This window comes from Crassostrea angulata, chromosome 1 (assembly GCF_025612915.1).
Source record: "Crassostrea angulata isolate pt1a10 chromosome 1, ASM2561291v2, whole genome shotgun sequence".
Classification (NCBI taxonomy): Eukaryota; Metazoa; Mollusca; class Bivalvia; order Ostreida; family Ostreidae; genus Magallana; species Magallana angulata.
This window is the reverse complement of record NC_069111.1, coordinates 2,880,562-2,897,492: the sequence shown is the minus strand read 5'-3', so window position 1 is coordinate 2,897,492 and position 16,931 is coordinate 2,880,562. Positions and strand designations below refer to the sequence as shown.

General features: G+C 34.2%; 2 protein-coding genes across 2 annotated transcripts; both read left to right on the top strand.

Moving 5' to 3' along the window:
• The first annotated feature begins 2,294 nt into the window (after positions 1–2,294).
• LOC128163160 (calmodulin-like) lies at positions 2,295–4,948 on the top strand. The gene is made up of 4 exons (XM_052826694.1): positions 2,295–2,551; positions 3,064–3,207; positions 4,241–4,483; positions 4,723–4,948. The coding sequence occupies exons 1-4, from the start codon at positions 2,485–2,487 to the stop codon at positions 4,758–4,760; spliced, it is 492 nt and encodes a 163-aa protein (XP_052682654.1). The 5' UTR covers positions 2,295–2,484; the 3' UTR covers positions 4,761–4,948.
• Positions 4,949–7,454: 2,506 nt separating this feature from the next.
• Positions 7,455–16,851, top strand: LOC128176301 (uncharacterized). The gene is made up of 7 exons (XM_052842553.1): positions 7,455–7,850; positions 8,827–8,970; positions 9,166–9,411; positions 10,701–10,889; positions 11,251–11,394; positions 15,341–15,586; positions 16,292–16,851. Exons 1-7 carry the CDS (start codon positions 7,673–7,675, stop codon positions 16,327–16,329), a joined length of 1,185 nt encoding a protein of 394 aa, XP_052698513.1. The 5' UTR covers positions 7,455–7,672; the 3' UTR covers positions 16,330–16,851.
• The last annotated feature ends 80 nt before the right edge of the window (positions 16,852–16,931 follow it).

Sequence of the window (16,931 nt, the reverse complement as noted above, 5' to 3'; positions counted from 1 at the left end):
GATACTTTTTGTTTATGAGCTGAGCAGTGGAGTCGTACATATACAAATGAAATCGGGAGTTTTAGTCTTAAGAATTATATTTACATCCACTGATTATGAATCCTTCTGGGTTTTTTTTTACACTGAATTTGATTGTAATTTATAGCTTTATAGAAACTGACAGAATTAAAATCTACACTACAGTTTATCGATCTTTCAAAATCTTCAGCAACGTAAAGATAATCACGGACTGCATGAAATAACCATGTTGATGTCAGACTCCAAATTCCAACAGAGGACGATTTGTCTGTTTCTTTTATCTATCGAACTGATCTTCATTAACAACAATTTAGCTAGTTTACTAACAATTTATGATTAGTTTAATAAGTTTTAAAAAGAAAATTGTAAATATGAATAATAAAATGCTATATTTGATAATCCATGCGGGCTATGAATTGAATGTAGCTATCATTGCAGAAACAATTTACATAACGCGGGTTATGTAATTTTTTTGGGGGTAAAAGTAGCTACCATCATACCCGCATGAATCATTAAAGAAAGCATTTGATTGTTTTAATGTCATAAAATGATGTACTTTTTTCGTTTTCTAGTTTATTCCTACGCTCTTAATGTCATATCCAGGATAATGTTCAAAGATAAATGGTGATGAACAGAAACCATTTTATTCCTATACTCTGTCCCGAGTTTTTGCTTCCACTACTTCTTGCTTGATATTTCGATAATCGTGCACCTTATTAAGATTATAGAGGTACGTCAAAAGTGTGCTCCAACTACGTTTATCCACTAATACGAAAAATGTCCAGATTAGCTGTTTTGAAACGACCCCTCTACCGCATCAGGCTTTAATACACATCCCAAAATAAAAAGTCTACGGGGATTTTGCATTGCATCAGCCATTAATAACCCCGGATGATAACGTTGAAAAATTGCGCGAGGTATCCCGAGTACTTCCGAATGGAGAAAAGATGTAAACATTTCCCATTATAAATCTCCGTAAGAAATTTGTTTTTGTTCCTGTGAACTTTTATGAGTGAAAAATGATAATTGTTCAATGAAGATATCTTGGATATATTCCCTTTCATTGATTCAAACTGTATTTCTTTCACATGTATGTGTATTTTTTTTAAAAAATCATCAAAAAGTGATGAAAGCAATAACTTAGGACATACTTTACCAAAGATCGAGAGGAACGTGTACTTGCAAATAATCACAAACCTGGCAATAGTTTTATGTTGGTAAAACAATTCATCGCAACATCGGAATTATATCTCCCTATAGAAAAGCTGCAACGCGACACCAGAAGTTATGCTAAAAGTAACTAGCCACTGACATTATATAAATACCATCCACTCATTGATTAAAAAAAATGTAAATAGAATTGGATTCTTGTAAAAGCGTTTTCATTTAAGGAATCATTCTTTGGGTATTATGAGGTGATAATTTCCGTCAGGGCGTGGTCAAATATATAGCCCGAAGGTCTTTATGATAGATTTGACCAAGCTCCTGGAAATATCCCCTCATAATATTCAAAGAATGATTTCTTATTACTGATATTTAATGTATTTCCAATTTGAACACTTTAAAACAACATTATATATTAAAACCACTATTTTTGACGTAGCCCATGCTATGTATTACTACGCGGCACAACCAATACCGTTTTTCGGTTATGCTATAAGACACGCCCATTTTGTGTCACTCATGTTTTATGAAGTTTTTGAGTTTTAGGGTTCAAAATTGATTCGTTATGTTATCAAAGACAAACAGTTGAAAAGATAAATATTATAAGAAAATTACATAACGTCAATTGCTAGATAGACGTTTACATTGTACTTACTTACTATACCCCTCAATGTTTCCTGTCGAGTAAAACCCTTTTGCCAGCAAGTGAACATTCATAATTATCATTTTATGATTAATTTCTTTTGTATAGCTGAAAGCTTAACGAAACAAAAATTTAAAAAGAATAATTAAAATATGACAAAACTGTTCACAATTGTCTAAGAGGTCACATGACAATACACATTTCTAAGTAGCTCTTCGAGGCGCCATGTTACTGTCTTTAGTAACTGTATGCGTTTTATGTTTGCAAAACCTTTACTCCAATAAAAACTTTTGGCATATCCATTTGGCCGCTGTATGACACTTAGTGTGCACAGATAATCCAGCTTAGTGGATATTTAAGTAAACAAACCAACCAACACTATAGTCCCCGTACAACATTGTCTTCTAATTAATTATATACTAGTAATACATTCGTGGAGATTAACTGTTTGTATTGCCAAGTGAGATTTTTAGCTGTGTCCAGTCTTCCAAAGCGCAATTATGTTACACCTAGCTCCTTGTCCAGGTGTGAAAACGTAATAGAAAATACATTTAACAATCAGTCATTGTCTGAGGTGAACAAATCCGAGGCATTAGTCCCGGGATTTACCGGGTACAACACAGCCCGTGGAAGTCTTGATTGTCGGGATCGCGCGTGAGATGATGAGCCGGAGAGCCCGGAAAGAGCTGGTGGTTCCAGAGGGCCTCTCCGAGCCCGACCTAAAAGGTAAGCAAGTTACCTAATTCTATTTAAATCAAGAGGAATTCAGTTACTGTTTGGATTAAGTTTTTATAAGTTGCATGCATGTGCTAAAAAAACATACTGAATATTAAACCAAAATGAGATCCGAAATATTCCAAGTCTTTCGGTGTTTGTTTGTGTTGTTCCTAGTTGGACCAGATATTGCGATCTCAGACCAGTAAAAACTCCTCTTTTATTCACCGTTATCCTCATTCCCTTGTATTTTAGTGTACTCATTTTTTATTCAATATGGCGTTGTGCCTATGACATCAGCCTACAATGGACTGAGACTAATCAAAATATCTACTCTCGCCACAACTTCGTTATTCATGTTTGTGAACGACGATTCATCGCAATTGTGAGAACTGATGGTTTGTTACAAGAATTCGTCATAAGCCACAAAAGACCAAGCATAGAATCAAATCACCACTAGCAATAAGTAAATACACGTAGACTATATGTTTTCAAATTGTCATAGTCTTATCTAATATTTTCAGAAATCTTATCTGCCTTTGACGCCCTGGATGTTAACAAAGATGGTAGTATATCGAAGAAGGAAATGAAGGATGCAGCCAGGATGACAGGAATGAATCCTACAGACAAGGAGGTCGAGGAATGGTGGAAGGCGGCGGACGCTAACGGTAGGGGTCTCACACCAGGATGTAGGCATAGAGGCGGCGGACACTGACGGTAGGGGTAGCAGAGCAGGATGTAGGTACTGAGGCGGCGGACGCTAGGATTATGGGTCTCAAAGCAGGATGTAGGTACAAAGTCGGCGGGTGGTTACGGCAGGGGTCGCACACCAGGATGTAGGTATAGAGGCGGCGGACGCTGACGGTAGGGGTCTCAAAGCAGGCTGTAGGTACAAAGTCGGCGGGTGGTAACGGCAGGGGTCGCACACCAGGATGTAGGCATAGAGGCGGCGGACACTGACGGTAGGGGTAGCAGAGCAGGATGTAGGTACTGAGGCGGCAGACGCTAACATTAGGGGTCTCAAAGCAGGGTATAGGTACAGAGGCGGCGGATGCTTACGGTAGGGCTCCTAAACCAGAATGTAAATACAAAGGCGGGTCCCAACAGTAGGGGTCCTTAAGCAGACAGTAGGCACAGAGACGGCGGACGCTAACGGTAGGGGTCGCAAACCAGGACGTAGGTACAGAGGCGGCGGACACTAACGGTAGGGGTAGCATAGCAGGATGTAGGTACAGAGTTGGCGGACGCTAACTGTAGGGTCGCAAATTAGGATGCAGTCACAGAGGCGGCGGGCGGTAACGGTAGGGGTCTCACACCAGGTTGTAGGTACAGAGGCGGCGGACGCTAACGGCGGGGATTCTAAAGCGGGAGAATTAGAAAACGCTTATAAGTAACTCCAACATTAGATAGATTTATACTATTAGAAGTCATCTCTTTACACTTCCAACATATTTACTGCACAGTTCTATGTAAATCAATCATATTGATTAGATGGAACTGAAAATTGATGGATCATCTCTTTCTTTATCATAAAGGTTAAATTTTTGGGAAGGTAAACAAAGACAATCAAAAAAGACATAAAAAATCTATCGAACGATCTCTGACCTCTTTAGAATACAATTTATATACATGTATCATATATCCTGAATATATATTTATATATCGTATATAAATATAATCGTATAAATCTATTCTTCTCAGGAGACGGGAACGTGAGTTTGCAGGAGTACGTCAATATAATGGCAGACAATTACGTCACCATTGATCTGGAACAGGAGAGGATGGAGACAGCGTTTAAGGTGATCGATAAGAATGGGGACGGTCAGATCTCACTGCAGGAGTTCCGGGCCGTGATGACCTTCAACAACATGTTCTCCAAGGACGAGGTGGACAAGTTGTTTAAGGAGGTTGACACGAAGGGCAAGGGCTACATTGACTACAATGGTGGGTGTCTGGGTGATATGAAATGTCTCACCTCCTGGTAATTTGTAAAAAAAAAAAAAAGCCATCGGTTAACAGCAGTTACGTAGAGACCATGTGTATTCCATAAACCGTCAATACGAATTTTACATCCTCCTGAAGTTCTCTTTGAGTTTGATCACGTAAGGATTTGTATTTATATATTGAAACTTGTAACATTATTATAAAACGTTTAATTTTCATTGCTTTACAATTTGTTGCAGATTTCATCAAAAACCGAATGTACGAAGTCCTATTTTGACCAGCTGGTTATTTTTATACGTCATCGCAGAGTCTTCATTCATCACTGAGTGCCATTTTCTGACATTAGAAAAAAATGAGAAATTTCCCGTTTCATCATTGGTGCTATGGCTGTTTTAGAAACCCGCGAACATGTTGTTTTTAAATACAATATATGTATATCAATAAAATATATGGGAAAAGTTCAAATATTCCTTTTATTAATGGTATCAACATGATTTTATAAATCATACACTTTATTCCTAATTTAAATTTCCCAACACTTAGTGTAATTTGGCAAGCAAAGTAACACGATAAAATCAATAACTAGACCTAGTAATATAACGCAAGGACAAGGATTAGCATTTTTTTAATTAGAAGATTTGTTTTGTAAATGAAATATTCCGTATTTAATACTGTATTTGTTTCACGTGTTATTGTTTGTTATATTATTATTCTATAGTACACAAGTTTTATTCACAGATTATTTCATTTTTTTGCATCATGACTCGATATATTTACTATTATCTAGATTGTTGTAAATGCAAGAAAAAAAAACCTCATTTAATTTTTGTTTCATGGCAACCGATGCTACACGTGGAAAAATAAAAAATGTAAAGGTTAGTTGAGGACAAATATTAGACGATGCATTTTTGTCATTTTAACGATACGTGATGAAATTTATAATGAATAATATCAATTTTTAGATTACAGAAAAATAAATCTGAGAAATTAAAACTTTTGGGTTACTTGTGAAGAATTTGATATATATACATTTAACATGCATTCAGAATTATTTGAAGGGTAACGTCTGGCTTCTCTTTTGATATTATATCAGACGTTCATTACACATAATTTTGTTTTAACGATCTATTAAAAAATAATTTATTACAGTGTAGCTAAATATATAGAAATAAAGAATTCCGTTTTAAGCGTCAATTTGTACTCATATTCAAGTTCTATTTTCTTTATTCAAATTAAAAAGTTAATAACATGAAGCAATTTATAACAAGATCATATTTTTAAAGATAAATGAGCGACTCATTTTAGCAAGAGTTAGGACTTTGAGCAGTAAGGGACAAACTCTGATTTGATAAATACGAGGTCCACTCATGGTTTACTGTCCAGATATTAGCTAATAGACCTGTATGAATACATTGAACCCAGTGGAACTCGTCCCGACTTCATCCAGGGATGTATATTTAGTTGAAACAACGTCATTCTCACACAGCCTTTAAAAAACACCAACACGATTTGTTGATATAATGAGGCTTTTGGGGCTTTACCGCAAATTTTATTTTAACATTTGCATATAAAAAAAGTAGATTAAGATAGAGCCCCCCCCCCCCACACACACACAAACACAGACACTTTATAGGAGCATGTAAAATTGAATCGAGTGGAATGAAAGGAAGGAAATTAACAGTGAAATTGATACTATATGAGTTTTTTGGGTTTTTTTTTGCTTGTCAAGAATTACAGATGAGTTTGACCCCCCACTTTCAGAAACGATGCTTGTTTCAACCACTATTGAAATATGACCACTATTGAAGTAATTATTTCAATAGTGTTTGAGGATGTATTTCATTTGAAGAATCACTTTGCAACCACTTTTGAAATACCAACACTATTGAAGTAATTATTTCAATAGTGTTTGAGGATGTATTTCATTATAAGAATCACTTTACAGACACTTTTAAAGTAGGCCTACAACTACTATTAGAACAATGCTACGTGCCTGCAATATGTGCATATTTCTCTTATCTTCTTTTTAGCGCTGCTTTGAGCGAACCAAATCTTTCTGTAAGTTGAAATTAGTCTTTGATGAATGAATCTATGAAGAAAATCTTTTGTTTATTTAAGCTAAAACATGCCAAAATGGCGATATACTGTTATTTAGCGAATCCGGGGACATTTGGATAAAAATGAAATTTTACATGTACACACGTACAAAAATATTAGTGTAATAAAAGAAGGATATTTATCTGAGGGGGGCATTTTAAGCCTTTATTATATATACATGCAGTTTTTAAAGAAATTATCAAGATTAGGTGAATCTTTTCGAGCTTATCGTTTTTTCTATACTCTGTCCCGAGTTTTTGCTTCCACCACTTTTTGACTGATATTTCGATAATCATAAATCCCTTTGTGCTCAAACTACGTTCATCCACTAAAATATGAAAAATGTCCAGATTTTCTATTTTAAAACGCCCCTTCTACCACTTCCGGTTTCAATACATATCCAAAAATAGAAAGTCTACGGGGATTTTGCATTGCATCAGCCATTAAGAAGCCCGGATGATAACGTTTAAAAATTGCGCGAGGTATCCCGAGTACTTCCGAATTGAGAAAAGATGTAACCATTTCCCATTATAAATCTCCGTAAGAAATTTGTTTTCGTTCCTGTGAACTTTTATGAGTGAAAAATGATAATTGTTCAATGAAGATATCTTGGATATATTCCCTTTTTTATCGATTTCAACTCTATTTCTTTCACATGTATGTGTATTTTTATTAAAAATCATCAAAAAGTGATGGAAGCAATAACTTTGGACAGACTATAAATAAATATAACATGTTATTTGTACTGCGAAAAAAAAGCATAGTAAAAGTACTCAACTATTTTTAGATATACATAATCGTCACACCTGTGAAAGACTCTTTAACACCTTGAAATCCGTACAAGACAACTTGAACTTCAGAAACAGCGAATTGAATTAATCTGTTCAAGTGGGTGCGATTCCAGAGATTTACATGTACAGTGTTTAATCTAAAATGCACGGGGCAGAATGATCACACACAAACGTTAAAAAGGGCTGTGGTCCATATCTTTGTGTAAAAATGCTCTAAATCGTCAATTTTGACTGAAATGTTTTGAAAAGCACAGTTGGGAACGTTATTGATCAGATTTTTTGGCGAATTTACTGCGTTGCGATGTCTAACGAGGAATCTAGTGTGGAAGAAAGTGTGACACTGGAAAGAGACAGCAGTTCGGAGACAGTGATATCTCCTGATGTACTCCGAAAGGAGAGACAGAGATTGGTCATCAAGGCCACACCTTACACCAGTCAAATACGGAAGCCAAAGTGTCTCACGGACGACCAATTCGCAGGTACGATCAAACTGCCATTGTTTAAGTTCAGACTTACAAACTAAGACATTATCAAGATAAACAACGAATCTTGCGGCACAAACGATTTACAGTTTGTGTTTATAATTCATAATTAAATAGGAGATTAAAGTAAATCCAATAAGTGAAGAATTGCTGCTGCGTTTTGTCCAGCACAAAAGCTCCCGATGTTTACTAATTATGTTGATCCCGTCACAGAAAGGTTTTGGAAGTTGCTTTAATTGTTACAGACAAACACGTGATACTTCATAATTAACTGTTAATATTTCATATTTTACTTGAAAAAGACTGTAATGGTAACCTAACAACAAAACTATATGATAAACGTGATAATTTTAATTTTTACATCGTCAACTTCCCTTACTGATGTAGCAATATACCATCACTACCTGCTTTTGGGGTTTATAAATGTCTCTCAGCTTATTCGTTATGATGGAGTATGCTCTACATCCGAACAATTTCCTAAACGAGACAAGTTACAAACAACAAGTTGTTGGTAAAGTTGTTGGTACAAGAATATCAAGAACCTCGACTAAAATCATCTTTATGCAAGTTCTATGGTCGATACAATGACCTTGTCAGCAAGTACAATGTTTCATTAAAACACATGTTGACTGACTTTTTCATACTTGTTAGACCATTATTTATACACTGGACTGACTATACGGTTTCTTCCGTTTTTTATAACCTTGATGATGAGCACGCGGCGGTTGCAACCGGTCGGCAGGAGATGCTTAATTACTCCCCCTAGGCACCTGATACCTCTATCTTTTTAGAAGTCCTTGTTGCTCTGCTTTGAATTTGTATTTTGCTTTATGGATTTTGATATGGTTGGCGGTTTGTTATTGTCAATTCTCATTCAGTAATAACCGGGTATTTAAGGTGTACCCATAGTAGAATACTCTTGCAAAGTTGGAAGATTTTACATTTTAATTAACTTTTCCTGTTTTTGTTGAAGATATCTTGTACACATTCACACTACTCGACGCCAATAAAGATGGCCGCTTATCCCGACAGGAGCTGAAAAAGGGAGCCTTTCTGATGGGGATGAATCCAACAGATAGTGAACTCAGGGCGTGGTGGAAGGTCACAGACAAAAACAGTGAGTGTTCGGCGACCAGTACAACGCCGGGTTGTATGCTGTACAATTGTTTGTAGATTACGAGGCCCGAATTTTCGTTTCTCATCTTTAAAAAACAAGTGATATCATCCATACATCTTGATCAAACTTTGCCTATTTGTAAAGCTTTGCAAAGACTGTGACGGTATCAAATCATGGTCAATTTTGGTCTTCCAGATGACGGCTTCATTGACGTTTACGAATATCTTGACGTCATGAAGTCCAACTTCAACACCTTAGATATTGAGAAGGAAAGACTAATGACCGCGTTTAGAGTGATTGATAAGAAAGGGGATGGGCGCATTTTAAAAAAAGACTTCATTAGCATATTGACATGTAACAACAGCTGTATCACGCGAGAGGAGGCGGACAAAATGTTTACTGAGGCTGATTCTCTGGGGAAGGGATACATCGGCTATGAAGGTATGTCAAAGATCATAATGTGTTGAACACAGTGTGAAGTTCTACATTATCATGTTGAGTGCATGTTTACAAACGATACTTTGTTGAACGATACTATGTATAACAAAAATCGAGCAACATTTGCTAAATATACATGTACAATTTGAAACATTCGTTGAGCTTTGTTCAATTAAAAAAAACAACAACATATGTTTAGATATATTTACACAGTGTACATAAAACATCATATATTACATGTAGATACGATTATGAACTTATTGTTCTATAGATCCTTTGTATCCCGTCCCGTTTTATATTCACACCTTTTTTATACATTGCAACTCGTTAAAGTTTGTATTTCGCCTTTTTTCAGATTTCGTCGAATCAAAGCTGTGTTCATCCATATTTCAATGACACTTTGGTTTACACCAATCAACCCCTTTCACACAGAGCGTAATAGTGTTATTGGAGACATTTCATTAAACCAAAACATATTCAGAATGGAATCCAAACACAGTGAATATAGATTATAGCGACTTGGGATGTGTAAATGGGTGGCATTTCATAAATGGCACTCTATAAATCAACATCAACATCTATGAATCACCTTCAATTGTTTGCTTAAGTTTTGAACTGAATTAAATTCAACTGTAAAACAATATCTTGTTATATCCTTTATATATGTATGTTTTTATCTGTAAAAACTACACACCCTAACTCAAAATGCATTTTTTCATGACAGAAATATCCGGTATTGAATTTGTTACTAGTTTTGAAATAAATAAATAGCTAACGGAACAATTCAATAAACAAGCGAGTCTACTGTTCACATTTCAAAGTTTTCATAATATAAACTTTAAGAAATAAATAGTATTAGATATCTATGTAAGCGATTATAAATTTATGAGTAACTCGGATTTACTAATTGGAATTTAAACACCACATATTAAGAATCGCTCTACATTAATTAATGTTAAGTCACATGTAAGTGGTTCAATCAGCTTTGTTCGCGATTTTAAATTATGTGATCTTTTAATCCACATAAGTATAATTACATCGACTGAGAGGGGTCGAGATTATTGGGGTGCGGAATGACCCGAAACCGCGCCACGGAGTCTGATTGACTTGTCATGTTACAAATAAGAAAGTTCCAAATGTAACGCAAACTTGATATACTTTATCCCCACCTAAACGTTATGTCATAAAATACTTTAGATATTACCTTCAGTTCATGTGACTTACAGCTTTATATAAAAATTGATCTAAATTAATTATCTGTATAAACCGTTGATCAAACCTTTAACCCTAAGTAAGTGGCAACGCCAATGGTCAGTGTAAAACAGAACCTCCAGGCATGGGAACCGTACAGGAACAACTACCCCTCCCGGACACAACCAGACTAGCGGGCCAGAGGAGGAGATCTCGGAGGAAGGAGTCGCTCTCTGCGTGTCTTCATGGGCCCCGCAAACCAAAGGGTCTGTCTGAGGAACACTTCAGAGGTAGTTTCAGTTTTAGCCGTGTCATCGCATTGTAAATGTAGGAAGAATTAAAGATAGTTGATACTTTGGTAAAAAAAATTCAATTCTTTTTAATTTTTTTTTAATACCAGGACCAGGCATTTTTTCTAAAAACAACAAGTAATGTAAGATATGAGTGTCAATTTGTAATGATACAGAATGCATACTTTATTAAAAAATTGATGTTTAAAGTGATTATCTAAGAATATTAATTTAAAGATATATTTTGTCTATATTTTATGAAATACAAAATGTTGAAACAAAAGTAAAAATAACTTTAAAGTCGATAAAAGTAATCATTTTGTTTAAATATTCTGTTTTTCTGGAACATTTCTCTTCGTAGAGATAATGAATTCTTTTCAAATCATCGACACAAATGAGGATGGTCGGATCTCAAAGCAGGAGTTACGGAATGCCGCCTTCCTGATTGGTCTTAATCCTACAAAACGTGAGCTAGAGGCCTGGTGGCGTGAAGCAGATACCAATAGTAAGTGTCTGATTATATATATATTGAGAAGATATCGTCCATGTTTAAAGGTAACAAGTGAACTCGGCACCTGGTGAATTTGGCACCTGCGTAAATAGTGAAGTCGGCACCTGGTAAACTCGGCACCTGGTAAACTCGGCATCAGGAATCTGGTGAACTCGGCACCTCGATATTTTTTTCTTATCATATTAACTATAAATAAACATAGAAGAAATACAAAACCTCGTTATTTTTTTATTATCATAACTCAGATATAAAAAAAAAAATTCGAAGAAACACAAAAACAAATATAAATTTCACGTATTCCGTGAATAAAAGCAGTAAAAAACAACTAACTACAAAGAGGATACTTATGATTAATATAATAATTATATATAAAAACGAAGAAATAAGGTAGATTTGTAAACATATTAATATAATTACGTATACACAACATCAAAGGTACTGTACTTAAGCATGTGTTATCCAGTGTGTACCTTGTTTAAATTGCTAAAACAACAAGATGACAGCGGGGTATCCCTAGTATACATGGAAGGGGCTACCAGGTGCTATTAGACGGTGTATTACCCGTACACATAGAAGGGGTGAGGTACTAATTATGAGGAGGTTAATGTAAATGAAGAGACCCTATCAACACATGGGCTTCCAATTCAAATCTTTATTCACTCAAGACCAGTTCACTGGTATTTGAGGATCAAAATCAGTATATACAAATGTACACGAATACAGTCAAGGATCACATGTACAGTAGAAGTAATAATGACAAAAAAGGTTAAAATCACAATACAATAGGTCGTTAAAGTTGGTTTCTGGAAGTTTTCTTAATAAATATTGACAAGTTTTTTAGTTTTTCTACATGAAAAGTATTCATGAGCTCGTTAAATTTTATAATATTTGGGTTTTCATAATATCTCTTGGGTAAAGACATTTTTCTATCGTTTACAAAATGTGTACATTCTTAAACATAATGAAATTCATCCCCAATACTATTAGAATCACACATTGTACATTTTCTGAAATGTTTTTCAATACTATACCATCTACCTGTTTCAATGGGGAATCGATGATTACATGTTCGTAATTTTGTAAACGTGATCCGTAGATCTGTAGGTAAAATCAACGAGTATTTTTCTAAATTGAGATTTGTTTTAAAGATTATATAATTAATACATTTTGGCGAGTTATCTACTATACTTCTCCAATCTTGTACAAATTGATTTTGTAATATTTCCTTAACTATTGACTTCAGCCAGTTATAACTACATGTACATATTGTTTGATTTCCCAATGTCACTTTTTCTTGCGACTTCAAGAAGACAACAGCAATGGGTGTTAAGTTAAAAAAACCTTAAATTCACATATTGTTTATATTCATGAAAATGTACCGTGTAACAATAAGATACCATATTGAATTCTGTTTACACCTGAAAAAGCATTTTACAAGTTATCCAACGTCAGTACCAAACAACATATCCTTTAATTGCCTGCAAATGATTTCCATGTTCGGATATTATCCCTGAAAGAAAAACTGGCAGTTCATATCATAAGTATCGTTTTATATAATTTGTGTGTGTCTTTCTTTAAAAACAAGTGTACAAATGCTTCTTTCTTTCTAAATAATATATATAATCGTTGTTGTTCTTGAAAGGATTTTAATGAATTAAATTAGACAAAACTGCAAAATGAGTTAATTGAATATACAACTACAAGCAATATTATAGTTCACACAGATTCAATAATTTCAGTGGCAAGTGAAAAAGTTGCTCTTTAATGGTAAAAAAAATGTAGTAAACATACTACAATGCAAGAAATTAAGGACATGATAAGAAAATGATTTAAAAACCACAAAATAATCATTTCTGATATTCAATCTGTCTCCTTTAATCATTTCTGCCTATAGTAATTATTGTATGTATTTTTACTACATTTAGCAATAATATGGTTACATGGATTAATTGTCTCAATTCATCTTTTAACTAGGCCTATTTTCTCCGTAATTAGCTTGGGAGCGCCTCTGATATGCTCATTGATGAATGTGTAGAGCATGCGCCAAGATGAAACTAAACTGGTCATATAACAACCAAATGTGCAAATGTTCATAAAATTTTCATATTTAGATAGATAAATTCTTACAAAAAGTATATCAATTCAAAATATATGTTAAGCCAGTAGCTAGTGAATTATTTCGTATCTGTTGATAAATGTAGTCGTCAGTAATAAGTTACATTGAAAAACTCACTAGCTTTCTTCATAAACAGACATTTACATGATAAAGATGCAGTCGTATACATTGTGTAATCAATTTTTTTTTTCAAAAATGTGTGTCTAGAAACAAAGAGATAAATGAATACTATGCAAATGCCGAATTCACCAGATGCCGAGTTTACCAGGTGCCAAGTTTACCAGGTGCCGAGTTTACCGGATGCCGAGTTCACTATTCTCGGTGCCGAGTTCACCAGGTGCCGGGTTTACCAGGTGCCGGGTTCACCAGCATTCTGTTTAAAGATATTAAATTAATACAAAAAACTAGGTTTGAAACATCAACATTGAGTGTTTGTGGATATCGAGAAGATATCATCCGTCTATAGATATTGATATCAGGAAGTAGACTTGAGACATAGCCAATTAGTGTCTTTAGATATCGAGAAGATATTATCCGTCTATAAGATACTGATCTCAGAAAATAAATTTGAGACATCAACAGTGAGTGTCTGAAGATATCGCGAAGGTAACACTGTGCCGGATAATTATACCAGTGCCAAGGTGGCATCTTTGCACTCATCTAAGCTGCAAATATCAAAAATTTCAAATATGTCATGTGATAGACCATTGCTTAAAGAGTTTATAACCACCTTTGTAATTAATGCATCCTACCTATCATGTGAGATATTTACCTTTCAAAAATAAATTCCTACAGGAAAATAATTTTACAACTAGGAAAAACAATTTTCTTCTAGGATATTTAGAATAATCTACTGGAAAAAAAGAATTCTACAAGAATTCAAATTATGAAAGGATTTAAACAAAACTCTCAAAAGATTTATTTAAAATCCGATAGGAAATTTAAATTTCCCATAGGAAAACTACCTCTTTAAATCAAATTCCTGCAGGAAATACTCTTCACCTATAGGAAATATAATTTCTATAGGATTTTTAGAAAATCTCATAGGATTTTTGATATTTTCCGTAGGAAAATTATTTCTTCTATGGGAATTATTATTTTCCTATGGAGTATTAATTTTTAAAAATAAATATCTCACCTGTCAGGTGAGACAAAACTTAAAACAAAAGTGGTTATATACTTTCCAGACAATGGTCTATTATTTGATAGATGTGGAATTTTACGAAACTGCATTTTGAGCGGGTTCAAAAACGCCACCTTGGCATAATTGTCGGGCACTGTGTTAGACATCATTCGTGTATACGTGTTTTTAGGGACATTGACATCGATAACTATTCTGAAGACACCAGCCGTGTCTGTTCGTCAACAATGTGCTATAGACATATAAAACCTTTAGGTATATATATAAAATATATATGCTATATATTTGTAGAACATTTGAATTAAATATCATTTTATTAGTAATAAAATAATAAATATTTGGTACATTTATAAAATTTGACCCTTTCTATCATGTGTTTTATTAGCAAAAGCAGAATGTTTATTTTGAAAGTAAATATTAAAATAACAAATGTACATGAAAAATATAATGATCATTTTTATACAAACCAATCAAATTATCAATTATCAGTCATGATTTTCAATGATTTTTATTCATCATATTTATTCAACTATATACCTATTCAATTTTACGTACATAGCATGTCATATTTTATATAAATTCACACTTACTCTGAAAATAAGTTAACCGACCAAGATATGTAAATTTTTCTAAGATACAATTCATGTTGGCCATACCGTTACAGATGATTGTCATTGTTTTAGATGACGGCTTTATAAGTGCCGATGAATACGTTAACGTCATGAAGGCCAACTATGTGTCAATAGACATCGAACGAGAGAGGATGATCGCCGCTTTCAGTGTGTTCGACGTTAATGGCGACGGTAAAATAACTCTAGAGGAGATAAGAAATGTGCTGAAATATAAAGACGACTCTCTGTCTACTGTGGACATCGAGACATTGTTCAGGGAAATAGACGCCTCCAACCAGGGGTATATTGACTTTACAGGTAGGTCTCGACCGATGCTAGCAACACTAATAAAAGGAGAAACAAACCAGGGGCTTGTTCGTTTGGTACGTAATGTCAAAAAATAGACACGATGACACATCAAAAAATGTACCAATATTAATTTATGGTTACATATCAACCATCTTCATTGAATCAAAGGTTATATGATTTGCTACATTGTAGAAAACATGTTTTTTTTTTAAAAATTGTATTGCAATGTATAAATGTGATCTAAATACGGTATTCGAAAATTTTAACAATCTCTTTTCTGTATATTTTAATTCACTAACAAGTTTTGAAAGAGTTATCCATCTTTTCCTCAAACGTACGAATTGGAAACTCACGATTAAATAATTAATGCTACCTTAATATTTTAGACATATGAATAAAGATAACAATGTACGCGTTCTAGACATAATCTTTTTGTGCGTCTATTAATAGAGTATAGTGTACACTTGTTACTTTTTGACTACATGCATGTATAATAGTTATAAAATAAGTTGTATCAAGACAAAAAGAGGCATGATTAGCATATACGGATCGGTATGCAACGACAAAGGTATATAATTTTATGAAAAAAATATCAGTATTTTTTTTAAAGACGTTTAATATTCAGACAAGTTTCAGCTTTAAATATTTACAAGTAAGTCTTTTGATTTGTTTTTTTTTTATGTATAATATAATCGTTTTTCTTTGCATGGAAAGATTTCGTGAATTCTTCCCTGTGTACTAAGGTATTCTAATCCAAGAGGAATTGTCTGTTACCCTAACATTCAACCGAACACCGCTGGATTGTAAATGCATCACAAGAATAAATACTTTGAGGAATGATTTCCGTTTGTGATAAAGTAGAAGGGCTGTCCTTGACTTGTTCCTGGTGGAGTGATAAAGCAGTGTGTCCTTGACCCTGCGGGGGAGAGGACTGTTTGTAGCGGTGTCCTGAATAAAAGATGTCACCGGGGGACTAAAGGTTAAAGTACCTGAGCATGCTCAGTATAGGGCCAGGGATGATAGTGACAAACAGACATTTACTGCAAAACTCATGTATCAAATATATGTTTATTTACATGAATCATTGTTTATACTTGTATCAATTGAAGACACATTTTCATTTATCTGAATAAACAGAAGTAAAAAGTAAACAAACTCTATTAAACAAATATGTGCAATAACACTATAAAGGGTAAAATAACAAAACAAATACCATTCCCTAATACAAGACTGCATTACCTTAACATGTTTTTGTTATGAAATGAATGTACTGATGGTCAATTTTGTTATTTGTGACGAAGTTTTACAACGTTTTTAAACATAAAATCCTCCCCCGATGAAAATGACATCATTC